General features: G+C 46.6%; 1 protein-coding gene across 9 annotated transcripts in view; it reads right to left on the reverse strand.

Moving 5' to 3' along the window:
* The window catches only part of FCHSD2 (FCH and double SH3 domains 2), a 237,785-nt gene extending 223,556 nt beyond the window's left edge, over positions 1-14,229 (reverse strand). For 2 of the 9 annotated variants that reach the window (XM_075592708.1, XM_075592703.1), the window contains exon 1: positions 13,821-14,227. In XM_075592708.1, coding sequence (XP_075448823.1) covers positions 13,821-13,874 — 54 coding nt within the window. In that variant the 5' untranslated portion in view covers positions 13,875-14,227. Of the gene's footprint in view, positions 1-13,820 lie in introns of all 9 variants that reach the window. The other 7 variants (XM_075592705.1, XM_075592704.1, XM_075592706.1 and 4 more) reach the window with 5 other exon arrangements.
* Positions 14,230-18,607: the final 4,378 nt, after the last annotated feature.

Genomic DNA, 18,607 nt, shown 5'->3' on the forward strand with positions numbered 1-18,607 from the left:
ACCGTTCGCGCGCTTGCACGGCGCATGCGCGACCTCTCGCTGCTCTGGCAGTGCTCTTAATGCTCCTAACTATTACGCAATATCATGGCGGCGCCCTATGCTGTCGGGCCGCCGCAGAACCTTCCAAACACTCCTCTGGAGACACGCTGCAGCGAAGGGGAAGCAAACTAAGACATCCCTACATATACTATACATAAGCCATTGTACAAGCCAGGTCGTGGATTGCAGACTTCTCTCACACCCAATGTCCTTAGGGCAACATCTCCAGCACCTGGAAAAATGTCAAAATCCTTTAAAGCAAAAATAGTTTATTTTATTTTCTTACTGACGTCTGAAAACAGTCACCTAAATCCCTTTTCTCCGTGTGATCAAGTCTTGAGCTGATATTTCCGTGCATTAAACTCATCGTCATAACTGTGATATTATATGATGTGATCTCATGAGATGGATCAAAAGAATTCAGGGAAATGACCCCACGATATCATCTGACAATGATGCATGTATCTTACAGGGAGTCACCTTAAAGGGGCCATCCCTCATAGGAGCAAAGTGAACTAATTCCAGGGACCTGTTTAAGGGGTCTCACCTGGGTGATTTGTAATGGATATGGGGTGGGGTTTTTAAGCTAAATCCGACCCCTAGAAGTATATAGTTGCTAGTTATAGTTGGGAGGGGTGTGGCTTTCTATGGCTGCTCCCTTTGGTGTGATGTTACCGTGTGTTCAGCGTGTGCTTGTACAGCCACAGTACCTCTCCTCATCTTTAATGGCTCTCTGATAAGGACAGATGGGGTACAGGTAAAGAAAACACTTGATTGACAAGCAAACGCTTCCCCAGTCAGAGGCCGCTGAGGCTAGGTCTCCACAGCGTGCGCGGTGCACACAAGGTACGGCGGCCCTCTATCAGGCCGGCCCCAGTAGCTGCCTGCGCGCCCCAGCGCAGTGCGCGATGCACGACCAGGATTTTGCCTTTGCTAGTGGCGACGGACCGCTGCCCACATCGGCGGTTCAGCCAATGTGGACGAACCAGCCGCGTGACGTCATGACCGCGCTCCCGCCATGCCTCCCCGACGCGCGGTGCCAGGAGTCCACCAGGTCACGCTGCAGCCGGGAACAAGCGCCGCCAGTCACCCAGTCGCGTGTGCGGCGCAAGCACTGGGGCCTTAGCCTAAGAAATTCAACTGTCCGACTGTGGGATTGCACCGTTAACGTTGAAGACACTGTAGTGGGCGCAGACGCACATCAATTCCAGGCCGAGCTAATGTTTCATTGGCTTGGGCATGGCGTGGTGGGTGGAGCCAGGCATCTGCAGCTGCTTTCGATTTCCCAGGTATTTATATTTTATTATTTCGTTTGATATTTTTCTGATAATCTTGGAAACAATGTGTGTGGTCGAACTGTCTGTGAATGGACTCGGGGAGGTGGGTAGTAGCAGCCTGTTGGGGCGCGGGCTGCACCCGCCTCCATTTTATTAGCGCCCACCACAGAGTTATACAGCTATAATTGTCACGCTGTATTATTTCATACTGCGGGATGCTCACTGGTAGAAGACATACTATTACAGTGCATGGAGAACCATTACGCTATAACTTACTATACCCCAAGGCACCACGACTTTTTACAAAAAATTTTATTATTATTAAATAAACAAAAAAACATGGATTTAAAAAAAAAAGTTTATTTCCCTTTCTGCTTGGGGGAAAAATAGCATTCCCCCCAATGTTAAGTAAATGTAGCATTTCCTGGCCTCAGGCTCACGACCACTACTTTTTTTTTTTGTATTAAAGCCACTTTGACCTCTGGGTGTTGCCCATTGTCAGAGGACAGGACCTGTTGTCATGGAGAGAACCGTCTACATTCCACTAAAAAGCCAGTCACATACCCATCACATTACAATGAAACGCATTAAAAACAGGGAACAGAGCCCTTCAAACCACAAAGTATTGTTGGTGCTGCCTCAGTTTAGTCTACAAACGACAGCAGGGTGACGTCCTCATGCATTCACTGTCACAGACAGAGGGAGGGCAGCACAAACCAGCAGTAAGCAAACAACCATAATAACGTGTGCAGTGAAGGAAGAGGCAGTGCCAGAAACGGAGCCTCATATCGCAAAACACAAACCAACAGGAGCTCCGGAACGGGGCAATGCAAATAGGCGTCAACATACCCGAAATCAGATTCAAATAAAGATGTGTTCTGTTCAGTTTATCGACTTGTGTCCATGCGCGATTAGAGGGGGTGGATACATACATACATACATACAAACAATGTTACTGCACCCATTATGGTGTGTTATTAAGGCATTACATTGGCACGTTGCGGCTCCATTGAATTGCATTGCAAATCATCCCGGAAAAACGTGCGATGGTAGCACTAGCAGTTTCAGGGTTCACAACAGAGCAGCAGAAACAAATACGTCTAGACAAAACAATTGAAGAACACAAAAGACTGCAAAAATACCTAGATACGCATCAATAATCAGCAGAGCTGACAGGGCATGTAATCAATGTCACTCAGGGGAATCCTGAGAGATTCATGTATGGGGAACGTGGGCATACGTACGCGGAGCAAAGGTGAGCTATAAAAAGCAATTGTTAAATCAAAAATTCTACTAAATACTGTTCCTTCTAAATACCTTATAGCATCTCAAAATCCCAATAATCCTAAAATGGAGCAAGGAAATAAACAAGGAAAAAGAAAAATTGGCCTCAATAAAAAACACAAAATCAGGTTATAAATCATAATACATCATGACTGTGAAAGAGGCGGAAAGGTGCATTAAGTAACAGTGTGTCCGTGCTGGCATGAGCTCCTATTATGCACGTGACTCGCAAGAATATAGTCCTGAACTAGAAAGCAAATTGCTGGTTTACAGTCCAGAAACTCATCCAGTATTGGAGATGCCAAACCATGCAAGTTGCAATAATTCAACGACTATTGTCGTGATGTTGCCAGGTGTCACCACGGTACTGTAGGTCACAAGCCTCCAGAAGTTACCCATCAAGTGGGGTTCAATCCTCCACAAGGGCGGTTGTCGATATTCCAGGTCTCAATTGAGATCGCATGTCTCCAGTCATGGGGTTAGTCAATCTGTAGGATTCAAACCTCCATCATACGATGGCCTTTATGCCTAGTGGTAATCCAAATGAAGTACGCCACATACGCACTTGCACAGACCAGATTTTGGGGCTACTTGCATCAGGGTAGCGTCATGATGAGACACCATATGAACCAGATGGGTGCAGACACAATCCAACAAGAAACACGAACATTTTAGTTCCTCGTTTAATCCTCTAGTCAAGGTGTTCAACGTGTAGATTAGGAGAGTCTCCAACCTTAGGAGGAGCTTGTATGTCACCATCTAGTCTGCGTTTCGGAACACGAGCAACAGGGATGCATCGAAGTGTTGCCAAAGAATGACCTCTTTCCTGGAGGTGTCTTGCTACTGGTTGGAATTTGAATACATCGCAATCCACTGAACTAGTTAGGGCCCCGCGTAATACCAAGCCGGCCCTGTTTTGATGGTAATCTGTGTACAGTCGTGTGGGCAAATAGAAGTTTTGCAATGATCAGCAAATGAAAAGATCACTTGTGAGCACATTCACAAGTCTTAGGCCTTGCCCCCGCTGCCTACTAGAGCGTCCGCCGCACGGACGAGAGCCCTCCCCTCAATGGCGCCGGGTCCGCTGCGAGGGGGGGGCGCAGCGCTCAGGCGAGAGCTGCTCCTGCTCTCAATAGAATTGAGAGCAGGACTCGCGTCGAGCGATTAGGCACGCCCCCCGGGGGTTCAGCCAATGAGGGCAAACCTACCGGGTGACGTTATGGCTGCGCCCCCGTCACTCCCCCGCCACGCCCCCCCAGTCTCTCCTCCTGCAGTGAGCTGCAGACCGGGGAATCGGCTAAACGCGCCGCCAATATCGCGGGCGCGCGTTACAGCGGCGTGACCGGGTCCTTAGCCTTAGGCAGGTCTGCAACCCTGCCTTTCACCATTATCACCCAGCATACAGTGCTTCCACTGCAGCAAGTGATTCTGGGAAATGACATGCAAATGAGCACACAATGTCACCTTTTGCTTCAAATCCATTTTGACATGGACCCCTATAAGCTTATGCTTGCTGCATAGCACAGCCTGGGTTAAGATGCATAGCCAGTAAACCTACCCACAGACAGACTGTTTCGACCTTTTGGGTCTCATCAGCGTGAGGCGGGTTATACTGGCTGTGCAATTTGAAGCTTTGGACAGGCATCCACCACAAAATATCTTTAGTTATATAGCGCCCACAGTTTACTCGGCGCTTTACAAAGACAATACAGTACAGGGCATTATAATACAATAAGAACAGCGAAGTCAGACAATAGGAAAGGAAATCCCTGCCCCGAAGAGCTTATACACGGATAAGTATTTTTTAATAACTTTCAAAAAGTCTACACATGCTGCTCAATTTGGAGGAGGCGGCTTTCAATCTTGTTTTCTCTACCCCAGTCCAGGCCACCGACAGTACCACAAGGTGTATTCATGTCCCCGATTAGTAAAAGGGACATTAATATAAGCCTAGCGCAGTGTTTCCAAACTCCAGTCCTCAGGGAACCTCAACAGGTCAGGTCTTAAGGATATCCTTGCTTCAGCACAGGTGGGTCAATCAGCGGCGCAGTCAACGTCAGGTTGCATAGGCACTTTGATACATTGTTTTCAAATGTATGTAGCCCCCTGTAAATAGCCCAGGCTATACCTATCTTCCTTCTACTGTGGAAAGCCCTGTTAAGATCAGGCACCAGTAATCACCATGGGTTTTCCCCCTTCATAGCCCTATCCTGAGTGGTAGATGCAGGCCTGGACTCTGCTGCAGGCGTGAGCAAGAGGGGAGGTTCTGCTGACATCACGAGGGGCGGGGCTAGCTCTATATTTAGCAGCCAACTCCGGTGAGTAGTGTTAGTGTTGTTAGTGATATCGAGAGTCTGGAGTTGCCGGTTAGTTATGCCGGGAGAATGCAGATCAGTTAGAATGCCGTGAGTCAAAGAATCCTGCGGATCGGACCGAGGAGTTGGAGGAGACCGCGGTCTCCCCTGCGCAGAGTGCAGGAGAGAGAGAGGAGCGAAAAGATTCAGCGTCCTTTAGTAGAGCTGATAGAATTATAGATTTGGTGGACCAATTGCCTCACCCCACTGCCTGGGGTGATGGGGAGAATCCAAGCCCCACCGCGAGGATAACCTCGGGGGTGGGCCACGGGGTATTGAAGCCCTAGCCCAGACCATCCTGTCGGAGGAGAGACTTGGAGGGAAGGAGAGGAGGAATTATCTATGTGGAAGGAGAGCGGCGTAATAACAAGTCTTTGCTGTTGTTGTTGCGGCTACTGGAAGCCACTACCGTTGGGAGATTGCTGATCTGTCAATAAAAGGGACTATTCGTTATTACCAAAGACTGTGGGTGAATTGGAAAGTATTACCCTGGGACCCAAGGGGTTCTTCTATACCGGTCCTGTCCCATATTCCTGGGAGTATAGAAGATGGAGGCGCTGCACCACTAAGAGATTATGGAGGCTATCACCCCAGAAGCCCGGTCCTGGCTCCCCCACAACATCACGGGAAGCTCAGGCCCTCCTGTTCCTCACAGGTACGCACCACACCGCATGTAATCCGCCCTCATGCACCCTAGACACCACCGTAGAGTTTGGGGGAGGAGGGGAAGCAGGGTTACATGTAAAAGGCATAAAAAACACCCAGTTTAAACCAATGTTTAAACATGTTATTTTCTTTCGTTCATGCTGGTCCCATGCGTGTCCAAACCTTTCATAATCTCGTCCAAAGAATACAAATAGGAAATGACTTCCTGATGTAGCAGGTGTTATTCCGCCCGCTGGCCGGCTATGGCGAGATTCTGCCATTTGGGGGGTGCGGCGGTTACAGAGGCCCCGTGCTCTTCGGCGCGAGGCCTCTGTGAACTCACTTACCAGGCCACGCATCTCTATGGCGACAGGCATTAAATGATCTTGCAGCATCATTTGACGCCGCATTTAAGGTAAGGTGGGGGCGCAGAACAGGAAGTTTGAGCCCCCCTGTTCTACGCCACGCTCAACTCCGGTCCTCAAGACCCACCAACAGTTTAGGTTTTAAGGATATCCCAACTTCAGCAAAGGTGGCTCAATCAGAGGCCAAGTCAAAGACTGAGCCTCTGATTGAAACACCTTTGCTGAAGCAGGGACTGATTGAGCCACTTGTGCTGACGCAGTGATATCCTGAAAACCTGACCTCCTGTTGAGGGCTTGAGGACTGGAGTCGAGAGCCCCTGTTCTAGGTTATGAGCGAGTACAATAACACTTGCAACATCTGTATGTAGCTATCACAATGCTCTGAACACGTGGACTTTCAGGGGTCCTAAAACGGTCAAGAAACCATTCAACATGATCAGGGCAGGCGGCAGATTCCTCACGCCCAACCCCCACAACGGAGGAACCTTCTAGCGGTGTAATAAGTTAACCCACGTTGGTAAGGCAGATCGTGCCCGCTTATTAACCCTCTTCTCTGCCAGCAACGAGTTAGACATCTATCCCAGCCCAGGGTTAAAGCATAAAGAAACAAGAGCGTGAGTCAGCAAATAGCTCATGTTGCATTGGAGTCATTTTTATTTAAAAATGGATCCACCTGCAGTGCAGGTATTTGCAGAATATTTGCAAGTCACTACTTGGAAACGGATAGAAGGATGAATGCAGACATACAAAATAAAATAAAAAAGCAGTAGCACCACTGGAGACTGCAGCAGGTACAACTCACGCAGACAGAGATGTATCGCAAGGACCGATGATGTAATAACCCACATAGCTAGGGCTGACCTGCAAGGGGTTCAAACATTACCCCCTAGAATGCCACATGGGCTAGGACCGCACTGAACGTGCGATAGGTACGGAGCAAATGCATCCTCTAACAATGCACCAAATCAGACCATCGTTAAACCCTCAGAGCCCTTACAATGTGCGGTGTGCGTCATGGCCTTGTGCGCGTATTCCACACGGCGATCGCGACCAGCCCTCCTGTGACCGCGGACTAAACCTGAAGGAAGGGCCCTCCTTTTTGCTGCCTGGTTTCCGGATCACGTGACCGCTCAGGAGAACGGTCGCATGGTGGCTAGTGCCGGAGGGTCCGTGGCGGGGGGCTTCACCCATTCACTGCTCGCTGAGGCCCAGGTTCACTAAAGGGTGCTACGCTTTAGCACGGATTAATCCTATTCGGGTGAATGGGAGTTAAGGAGCGCCAACGTTTAACACTTTAGTGAGCCTGGACCCTCTTCTGTGGCTCACAGGCAGCTTCAGCGTCTTGGCTTCTAAAGCAGACGTGCTCCATGGGGAAGTCACTTCTATTCTCTGCCATTGCAGCAAGAATTAGATTGCAAGCTTCTGTGCCTGGGGTTGCCAGGTGTCCAGTACTGAACCTAACTGTCCTGTATTTGAACACACTGTCCAGTAAAAAATTAGAGGTAATACTGGACATGTATTTTTACATGTATGTTTTTAACTGCACTAAATTACATAAACTTATGCTTAGTTTATTAACCCCGTCAGGGTATATTTCACAGAACATTTGTAAGCATTTAGCATACGGACCTGCTATTGAGACTTACCTTGATGTTGGTTAGCAGGCTTGTCATTAGGTGATCAAAGGATGTAACCAAAAGTCTCCTTTGTCTTACCGATTTAGTTTGCACTATGTATATTTATTTCCCCATTTATTGTTAGCCCAATGGGAGAAGCGCAGGGATTCACTTTCTGGTTTTTAACATATGTATGGCCAATCCTTTCACCAGGAGCATGATCCTTACACGGAGAAGCGCGGTGAATATATATTTGTTGGACATGTATGTGTCTGGTATTACCTCTCTGAACATAGTGACCTGACTGGCTATGGGGGGGGGGGTGCTGCAGGATTTCTCGAGCAGGGCTGTTGCTAGGCAGCCTCCTCCATCCTAATTGGCTGCTGCTGGGTAATGCAGCCAAACACAGGGAATCAAGAGCCTGGGGGTGGGGCCAAGGAGAGGAGGAAACAGCATGGAGCGGAGGTGAGAGGGGTGTGTGTCCGGAGCGGGTTGCACCTTTCACCATTGTGTCCAGTATTTTGGGGAGAAGCTGCCTGGAGACCCTATCTGTGCCCAGGAATTTATTGCGCCTTTAAGTTTAGAGAAGAGCAACAGGTTTTAATTTTTCTTTTTCTTATCCAAGCCAAAAAAGCAGAAAATGAAGCCATTAAATGCAGATGCCGAATAATTCAAAATATTAATCATAATAAGACAGTGTAGACCTTGCAGGATCCAAACCATACAAAAGTTAAGTCACATGTATTGCCACATGAAATCCGGCATCTTCAACACCTCTATGTCTGGGGTGCTGGGATCCTGTTCTACATTGCAGACCTCAAGCAGCAAAGAGAAACCTTGCTCGGGTCATTCACACCTTTCTTGTTTAACCTGTACTTCTTCCAATCCTATTTGATATGCCTATATTTAAGGTGCAATCCCACCGAGTCAACATCCAAACAATGAACGGCATTGTAATGTAACCCATGCTTAAAAGCAAAAGATCGGATTTTGTTCAAGGCCTCTCAAAGGGGCGAGTGTTTCCTCCCTGTCAATATCGGAGATCTAATGGGATGGGAGGAGAATAGAGGGGTTTCGCCTGTGTAAACTCTTGTTGATCACAACTACATCAGACAGAAGAGGGTAGCCAGAGGAAAATCAAACCCCTTCCCATGTCTCAGCTCGACATGTTTACAAACGAACGTTAAAAAACTATTTTAAAAAAGGGTGTTCGATTTTGGCAAAAAAAAGTCAAATCTCCCAGATGTGATTTCAGGTCCTTAGTAGGTTGGTCCGAGGAGGGGCAGACCCTTTAAGGATTGGTAAAGTCCAACTCGCTTGTAGTGAGTTATACTCATTATTGATACGCACCCGTCAACCTCAAAATAGATTTGACCCACAAAGCCTAAAGAGGTGTTAAGACCATACACACATTGTGATCGGACACGGCATCTACACAAGCGCTGCCATGTTAAAGTCTTCTAATGATAAACAGAGCCTCATGCACAAGGGACAACGCAGGATGGACCATCACGGACTGTTAACCCCCTCCAGCCCGAACAGAAATCTGTGATACACGACTATGTGCATACACTACTCACAAGCAGTAACAATGTATCTTACGGCAGTCATGTTAGAAAGCAGTCCAGTCCCCAAGTGGAAGGGCCAAGGCAGGTTATTAATATATGGTCTCTTAAGTAACAAGGTACGCCAGTCGTAATCATTAAGACAAGGTGCTTAGATATGTCTGCCAAGCTGGCTGTTAGTTGCTCTTAATTTAGTTATATCTCGGCCATTCAATATAAAAAAGGATTCCTCAAGTAATGTGCACACGGCCGCCATCTTTTCTGCTCTCTGAAGACACAACACCATCCTACCAACTATTAAAAACAAACCGGTTTCCGACCACCACCAGCCACTGAAAATATACCATACAACACAATAACTACAACACAAAAAGGAAGTCACATAGCAGGTATATTAACCCCTTTGTTACCCAGTAATGTACGACAGGATTCTCCATCTCTGAGAAGTAAACCATCCGAATGATAAAACGCTGCAAATTCTGTCCTATCCAAACTACACCAAATAAACTAAATCTGCATTATTGTAACAACGCCACAAAACGCCAGTAACTCAGGATTCTGCAGGCAGAGGCAGTTTACCAACCAACGAAACGCAAGAACCTATGAGGAGAATATCTACATACAGGTGTTAAAAAGTGCTCTGTTTAGTCTCTGATCAAAAAGACAAACAGAAGGGAGATATGAGAAAGTTGGTCAAAATGATCAATGGCGTTGTGAGAATTACTCATCACAGTCGCACACTATACAACAGCCGGACAGGCACTCGCTGAAATTAGTAAGCAAATAAAGTGAAACACTCAGAATCGCAATCTTAGGCTGCGGTCCCAGTAATGTCTGTGACACGCGCGCCCGGCAGGGGGGGGGGGGGCAGCGCGTGCACAGCGCTAACCGCGATCTGACAGGGAGAGGGGAGCTTGCGACGGGAGGGGGCGTGGTCTGGGATATGCGGGGGCGTGGCCATTACGTCACGCGGCTGGTTCACCCTCATTGGGTGAACCGCCGGTGGGGGCGTGGCCACGCCCCCGTCGCAAGGTTTGAACTCAATTTGATTGAGTTGGGAAAAACCTTGCAGCACGGCGCGGCTGCACCTTCTGCGTGACGGTGCGTACTGGGCCCAGCCCCATTGAAGGGCGGTGCTTACACGCACAGTGCACGCCGCGCCGTGAGCACAGGCTGTTACTGGGACCGCAGCCTTACCAATGGGAGAAATAACCGGATGTTGCGACCAGAACCGGCAGTAACCCATTACAGCTAGACACAAATTATCCTTCTGTGCCAGGAGTGGCCGACTCCAGTCCTCAAGAGACGCCAACAGACCAGGTATTAGGGATATCCCTGCTTCAGCACGAGTTACTCAATCATTGACTGAGCCACACTGAAGCAGGGATATCCTTAAAATCTGACCTGTTGGTGGGCCTTGAGGACTGGGAGTTGGCCGCCCCTGTGCATTCAGTGTTAATATCCATAGGGCAGGAGGTAGCGAGTGGGCAATGCCCTGTGCTACACTCTCACCGGAAACGCAGCACATGCCTCCAGAAAGGATACAGATATTGGACAATTTGGTCCGACCCTGCAGATCTCGTCTTATACACTTATCTTATCACAATAAAAATCAACACACGAGACAGAAAACGAATCCTACCGGAAACAATAAGTCCAGTTGTTGATAACACAGCCGCTAACACATGGAGGACCTTTTAGCTGACAGTGACGAGCACCAGCTGCAATTCCTACTGCATCCAACACAGAGCATGGGTTCTGTATACAGAGAACACAAATTATCCCAACCAGGAGACAGGTCCCACTGCTGTACAACATGAATCTATTTCTAACGCAAGGAGACTTTATTAACCAATTCTTCCCCTTGTAGGCAATTAGCCAGAATAATAATAATGAAAATCAGAAATAGGCCCTGCTTCCCCCAAAACATAGAAATGCACTTTCTATAGTAATTAAGATATATTTTGCATCCATTCAATTATATACATATATATATATACATATATACACACACACACACACACACACACAGAAAAAATAATTTCTACACAGATCCTGTTTCCCTTAAAGAGGGGTGGAATCCACTGGCCTGAAACCAACAACAGGCCCATCAGTGCCAAAGAAGAGATGTTTGAGACACACACACCAATCCAGCTGTCTCCAAGAGCAGGGCGCACAAATCTATTTCTAATCGATACGGGTCTGGACTATTTTATCTTTCTTTCCTGAAATGCATTACGGTAATTCCTCCAGCTGAGAAGTTAACGCACACGGACAATGATAATGCTGATAAGAGGTAGCGCTCCGTTTGAACACAGATAATGAATCCACCTGCCACAGACACAGAGGTAACTTGTGGAAATTGTCCCAGATCCTGCAGCACCCAGACAATTAATTTGCTTGCAAGGCCAAACAGTGGCATTTTATTGAGCATTCTTTACCCTACAATTATTGCAGGTCCCCAACGCCCCTCACCCCCCCCAAAAAAAACAGTGTACACAAATACCGTACTGATAACATTAATAAATCAGATTGCAGACACTGCAGATAATGAACCCAAGACATTTTATTAAGCCCTGCACTGTCCAGCCATATCTCACTAGCCCACCCAGCATTAAATATGTTAATAACAGAAATTTTACTCAGAAATAGATCCTATTGCTTCCAAACACAAGTCTACTTGCAATAGATACATGTGAATGTTCTGCATTTATTCATTGCCCTCGTACATATTATTACGTCCTATGGTCTTTTTGTTGAACTAAGAAATTAATTACCTAAAACATAGATTATGCTGCATCCAAATGCAGACACTAAATCCACTTTCAATGCATAGGCAATTTACAGTATGAAAAGTGTTCTAGTCCTCAGCTGCTCTGGGGAAGATATAACAGTATTAATAATGATAGAATCAGTGACTTCGTCCAAAACACAGAATACTCCCCAGAGAGACCCTTTAATCTGCTTGTCACTTCCAGGAATAAATTAGTTCAAACATTAGAATTATAGTCTAAAAAAAAATAAAATGATTATTCGGCATGTAAATACAGATCCAAAAATTCACATTCAATGTAGAGGCAGCTGATTTAATTGTACAAGACACTGCCATGAAATGCATCACTCCTTTTAATCCTAAAAGGTGTTCAAAATGATGGCCGCATAAATACAATTATTAATAACGCAAAAGCAATAATCAGAAACAGATTCTGCCGAATCCAAAACAAGTCGAATCCCCTTGACTTCTTCATTAGACCCCCAAAGACCAAATGGGTTAAAACATCAAAATATCATCTGCAAACAGAATACAGTATGCTGCATGTACGCAGAACATGCAACCACTTTAAATGCGAATAACCATGTTCATGCCCAGAGAATAAGATCCATCACTGGCCCATCCAGGCCTACTGTATATACAACGAGACACCATTGTAACACCAACACAGAAAAAACTGGGGGTGCAGACAATTAAAACCACTTGGAATAGAAACACTTTTATGGATCTTCACTGCCTACAACGCAGAAATAACAACAATAGTGCTGCAGCCACAGCACGAGCCCCCTTCTAGATAGACACACACACACACACACACACGACCCCTTAATCCCAAATAATGACGTCATTATTGTAACCGAGGTGAGAGCCTTCTGCATCCCAATCCAGCTCATCCCTAGAAGCACCAGCATCTTCTGCCTGCAAGTGATTCCGGGTGCCTTGGGGCACTGCTGGTGCTGTGATTATTATTATGATAAAACAATAATTATTATTGATCTGAAACAGATCTGTCCGCATCCAAACACAGCATAAAGCCAGCCAAGACCCCCTCCAGCAGTAATATTCAGATCTGCGTGTTTAATAATAATAATAATTATTATTATTATTATCATTGTTAAGTTAATAGCCCGAAGCTTCTGCATTTTAACACAGCATTAAACCACCCAGGCTCCTCCAGCACTAACATTCTGACAACATATGTAATTATTAATATACTGAAGCTGCTGCAGTGAAAACACACAATATTTAGATAATGTATGCCTTTAATAAACTATTATTGTTATGATATTAATAACCTGACGCTTCTGCATTGAAACACAGCATGCACACCCCCAGCACTTCAACGGAGATATTATATGCATTAAATAATAATACATTATGATATTAATAATCTGCAGCTTCTGCAAACACACAAGAGCATGAATCCATTCAAGGCCCCTCCAACAGTAATATTGAGATAATATATGCATTTAACAGCAATAGTAATTATGATTAGATCAACCTGAAGCTGTACAGTACCATCCAAACAGCATTCAGCCCCCCAACAGCAACATACAGATAAGCTATGCATTTAATAGTAATATTTTTTTATATTCACAACCTGAAGCTGCTGCAGCCATAGCAGAAACCCCCCTCTATGCCCCCTCCCAACAGCATAGCAGAAACCCCCCTCTATGCCCCCTCCCAACAGCAACACCGAGATAATATATGCATGAAATATTCATATTTAGAGGTGATATGAACCTGATTATGCCAAACTCAGAGCATACACCAAACCCCACTCGCAATAAGGACATGGGCATCCACTGCGACAGCAGGGGGGGGGTGAATGAGAAGCCCCTGCCCCATCACATTTGGGTAATTACCCCATTATCTGCCCCCCTTCCCTTGTCTCTCCCTCACCTTTCTCGGAGGGGGCTGCATCATGGTGCCGGAGAAGGGCCGAGAAAGCACCATAAATCCCCGGGACAGAGAGGGGCTCCGGCGAGGGGGGGTTGTATGGGCAGCCTCCCTCCCCTCCTCCTGTCCTGAGGGGGGGTGCCCGTGGGGGGGCAGCTGGGCAGGGAGAGGAGCTCGGAGGGGGGTTCCCGGGTCTTTGTGTCAGGAGGAGCAGCGGGAGCCCTGTTGTCCGGGGGGCTCCATGAAGGGCCGATACAGACTGAAAGTCACAGAGCCAGGGGGAGGAGGAGGAGGGAGAGCGAGATGGGGGGAGGAGAGAGTGGGGAAAGCAAAGGGGGAGGAGAGAGACAGGAGAAATGGGTGGGAGTTGAGGAAAGGGGGAGGAGTGGACATTTGATTGAGAAGGGTGAACAGAGAGAGAGGCTGCAAGGGGAGAGAGGAAAGAGATGGGAGATGAGGAGGAGGGAGAAGAGAGAAGAGGAGAGGAGGAGGGGTGTTGAGTGAGGTTGCAGGTAAAGAGGGGGAGTGGAGGTGTACAGAGGCTGCAGGAGGAGGGGAGTGGGGATGCACAGAGACTGCAGGAGGAGGGGAGTGGGGGTGTACAGAGGCTGCAGGAGGAGGGTGTACAGAGCCTGCAGGAGGAGGGGAGTGGGGTGTACAGAGGCTGCAGGAGGAGGGGAGTGGGGGTGTACAGAGGCTGCAGGAGGAGGGGTAGGCAGAGGCTGCAGGAGGAGGGGAGTGGGGGTGTACAGAGGCTGCAGGAGGAGGGGAGTGGGGGTGTACAGAGGCTGCAGGAGGAGGGGAGTGGGGGTGTACAGAGGCTGCAGGAGGAGGGGAGTGGGGGTGTACAGAGGCTGCAGGAGGAGGGGAGTGGGGGTGTACAGAGGCTGCAGGAGGAGGGGAGTGGGGGTGTACAGAGACTGCAGGAGGAGGGTAGGCAGAGGCTGCCGCAGAGGAGAGATTCTCCGTTCTGCAGCGCCACCTGCAGCCCAACACACAGACTCACTACTACTTCTGCCAGGACCAGTGTCCCACTGTGTGTCTCTGAGCTCCAACTCTGGCCAATTAGAGGGGCTTAATCAGCCTATCAAAACTCACATACAACACACTTTTCTGCTGGTGCTATAATAGAAAAAATGGAATCATTGTTAAATAGCATGCTTGCCATATTAAGATTATTTCGGATTTATCCACTGTTATCCCTGTACTGGTTGTCATCCGTTATATATATGTTTTAATTGTTTTTATGATAGTTTTGAGTATGTGTTATGTATTATGCGCCGCTTTGGTTTATTAATAAAATATTTATTATTTTTGCCATTTGGCTTTTAGTGGCAATTGCCCTCCCACAATGCTGGGAGCGATTGCTTACCTGTACCTTTACAGCCAATTAAATTACTCATATAGTGGGTATTTAAACCCTGCAGATTATTCCTAGTTTTGCTGTGCAGTTAATGAGGATCTTTCAGGAGGACTCTTTGTCTCCTTATGTGTTTATGTTTGTCAGCATTATCCTCTTTGCACCAGCAGGAACTACACTGTACTTTATGATTACACCTATATTGTGGTGAGCGGTATCTCACAAGTTATATATATAAATATATATATATCACTACTACTTCTGCCAGGACCAGTGTCCTACTGTGTGTCTCTGAGCTCCAACTCTAGCCAATTAGAGGGGCTTAATCAGCCAAAACTCACATACAACACACTTTTCTGCTGGTGCTTTAATAGAAAAAAATGGAATCATTGTTAAATAGCATGCTTGCCAGTGTCACTGTGTTTATACAAATCCCATTATATTCTGTGTCCTATATGACAGTAATCATGTGCTTTTAGACATAACTGCATTATATTTTATATTACATCATGTGAGATGCCATTAACTTTAATGGTATTTACCAACAAAATCTAAACTGAGTACATTGGCATGTTCCTGGCTGACTGAGAACCCCAAACATGGATATGTCAATCTTGTCAAATAATTTGTAGTTCAGAGTCCTAGTAATCCTATTGATCATGTTAGGTTTACTGTGGGTTTTGGTACCTTTTTCAATTGATCAAATCAATAATATTGAATACTCACGGGTATCACTCTCCTGGGTAAAATAATTAGACAAGACAGTGGATAAATATAGGGAGGTATACATTTAAGCAACCAATGCTCAAATTGTGTCTCTAACCATTACATGTAACAATACAAAAAAAAAAAAATAATAATGACATGGTAGTCACCAAAATAAATAATCAAGCAGAAACAAAAAAAAAAAAATTTCCATCAATCTTTTATAAAATTATTCAAGTGTAATCGCAGCAAGAAAATGTCAGAATGATTCCAAATAGAAAGCATATATACGCATATAGAAGATATGCAGAAAAAATACATGCATGAAAAATACCATGGCAAGAACACCACATTTAGAGAACCCTCACCATGAATTCAAGATAAATTCCAGGCTACCATCTGATCATGGTATTTTCCATGCATGTATTTTTCTGCATACCTTCTGTATTCTTATATTGCCCCTTTTCCACTTGGAATCATTCTGACATTTTCTTGCTGTGATTACATTTGAATAATTTATAAAAGATTGATGGAAATGTATTTCTTTCTGCTTGATTATTTCTTTTGGTGACCTGAGCTCCATATCATACATTTTTTTTGTATAGTTACCTGTCAATTGATCAGCATAGCAATCCTTCCTAGGTGTAGCTGGTCACAAGCTGTTGAGACCAAATCCAAAGCATGTGTACCCCTGTCAATGCAATAAACATGAGTATATATCTGCTCATTTAAATGGCACTTTCTGTCCTCTCTGTGGGATCTATAATAAAAAACACAGCTATCCTAAAAATTATAGTAACATCTAAATAGCTTAAAACAACCCTTCATAAATCAACAGAACTCCAGTTCATAATCCCAGCAAGAAGCACAGATTATGAGGAAGAATATAATATTGCGTTGTAGAACCAGTGATTAAAGTGAATTTCATTGTAAATATGAGTGCACTATATTACAGGGGTGCGCAAACTCTTCTCCCTGCGCCCCCTGCCTGGCCTCACACCCTCTCACTTGTGCCTGGGTCTGTCTGAACCAGGAAGACACACACTGGAACGCTGGAAGGAAAGCAGCTTGACTCAAGGTCTGTTTCTTTGGGACACTTATTTTTCTTTCCTGAACTTGAACCGCCTGTGCTGGGGAAAGGGCGATGCCCTGCTGAGGACTTATCTTTCCGTTTTGTTTATATACAGTATGCTGAAGAAAAGCTGTGTTATTTTGTGTTCCGTGTTTTTGCGGCTGAATAAACAAGCCAAATCAGAACACCCACGTGTCGTTGCGTTGTCCCTGTAACAACAATAAAATACAGTACTACAGAATTTGGGTACATATAACCACATTTTTATAGACTTTGTGTGCATTAACATCCATATCTTTACAATTTAAGATACTGTAACGCATAGCTCGCCACAAACGAAGCGCAACCGGGCGCTGAGGCAGGGAATTGAGTAACGCTGACCCACAGACACGCGGGCGCACCTAGGATGTAGAGTAGTCGTTCAAGCCAGGTCAGGATTACAGATAGTAGAATGGTTAAGGCACTTGCCAGGTTCAGGAGCGGAGAGTTGCGTATCGTCAGTGTGCATAGCCTGGTTAAGGATTGGAGAGTATCGGATAGTCGGGGTACGTAGCCAGGTTCAGGATAGGAGAATATAGGATCGTCGGAGTACTTAGCCATGGTCAGGACTGGAGCCAGGAGAATGGTCATACAAGCCGGATCAGGAGTGGAGAGCAGCGGAGTCCAAGGCACTAGCAGGGTTCAGGCAACAAGAGGTTAACAGGCAGGTAAGGCAAGACAAGGTCTCAGGAACAAGGATGTGGCATGGTGTCACAATGACTACGCTCAGCAAAGACTGGTTGCAGACTGGGGGTATATATAGGAGGAGCCTCCAATAGCCAGCCAGGGTGGAACCAGGAAGTAAGAATTGATTGGCTGCTGGTGCACACAGGTGTGCCCTATGATGCAGTCTAATCAAGGTTGAGGGTGGCTCGCGCGCTGTCCCGCGTGCGTCACGGAGGCAGGGGGCAGAGCCTAGAGCGCGCGTCACTCCCACGCCGATTCCTGGGACCAGAGGGGGTGGGACCAGTCGCACGCCGACCCGCTAGCGTCACGGAGGTCAGGGGGCGGGGCCTGACTTGAGCGTCAGCAGGGAGGTTGGCCGAACGTCCACGCCGTATGACAGTGCGAGGGGCGGGGCCAGGGTCCGCAGATGCTGGAACAGACTGCACAGGGTCCGCGTGCGCGTCACAGGACCAGAGGAATGCGCATCTTGAGTGTCTGTCCTTGAAGGGCCAGTGAGGTGAGGAGACGATCCACGGCTGCCAGGATGGCGATTCCTCACAGATACCTTCAATAAAATTAAGAATAAGCTGTTCTATTCATTATTTTACATACTTCATGTATATTTTACAGTTTATTAATATGGTGCCATAGTGATTTGATAACAGTAATATGGGAGTAGAATAGCAAAAGAATTACTTTATAACTATTGAAACATGACTGTAATGGGCAAGTTATGGCCTATAGCCGGGGTGCGCAAACTGGGGGTTTTCCAGGGGGGGGCGCGGCGGTTGCTTGACCATGGCTAATGACCCCTACGATCCGCACCTCTCCAATCCTGACCCGGCTGCCCACGACGACGAGACCCGCATTCCAAATGCGGCCTCGCGGCTTCAGGCCGGTGCTTCTACATCCCCACCTCGGCCCTGCGGTCCCTTCCTGTTTGTGGCG

Source organism: Ascaphus truei, chromosome 3, assembly GCF_040206685.1.
Source record: "Ascaphus truei isolate aAscTru1 chromosome 3, aAscTru1.hap1, whole genome shotgun sequence".
Classification (NCBI taxonomy): domain Eukaryota; kingdom Metazoa; phylum Chordata; class Amphibia; order Anura; family Ascaphidae; genus Ascaphus; species Ascaphus truei.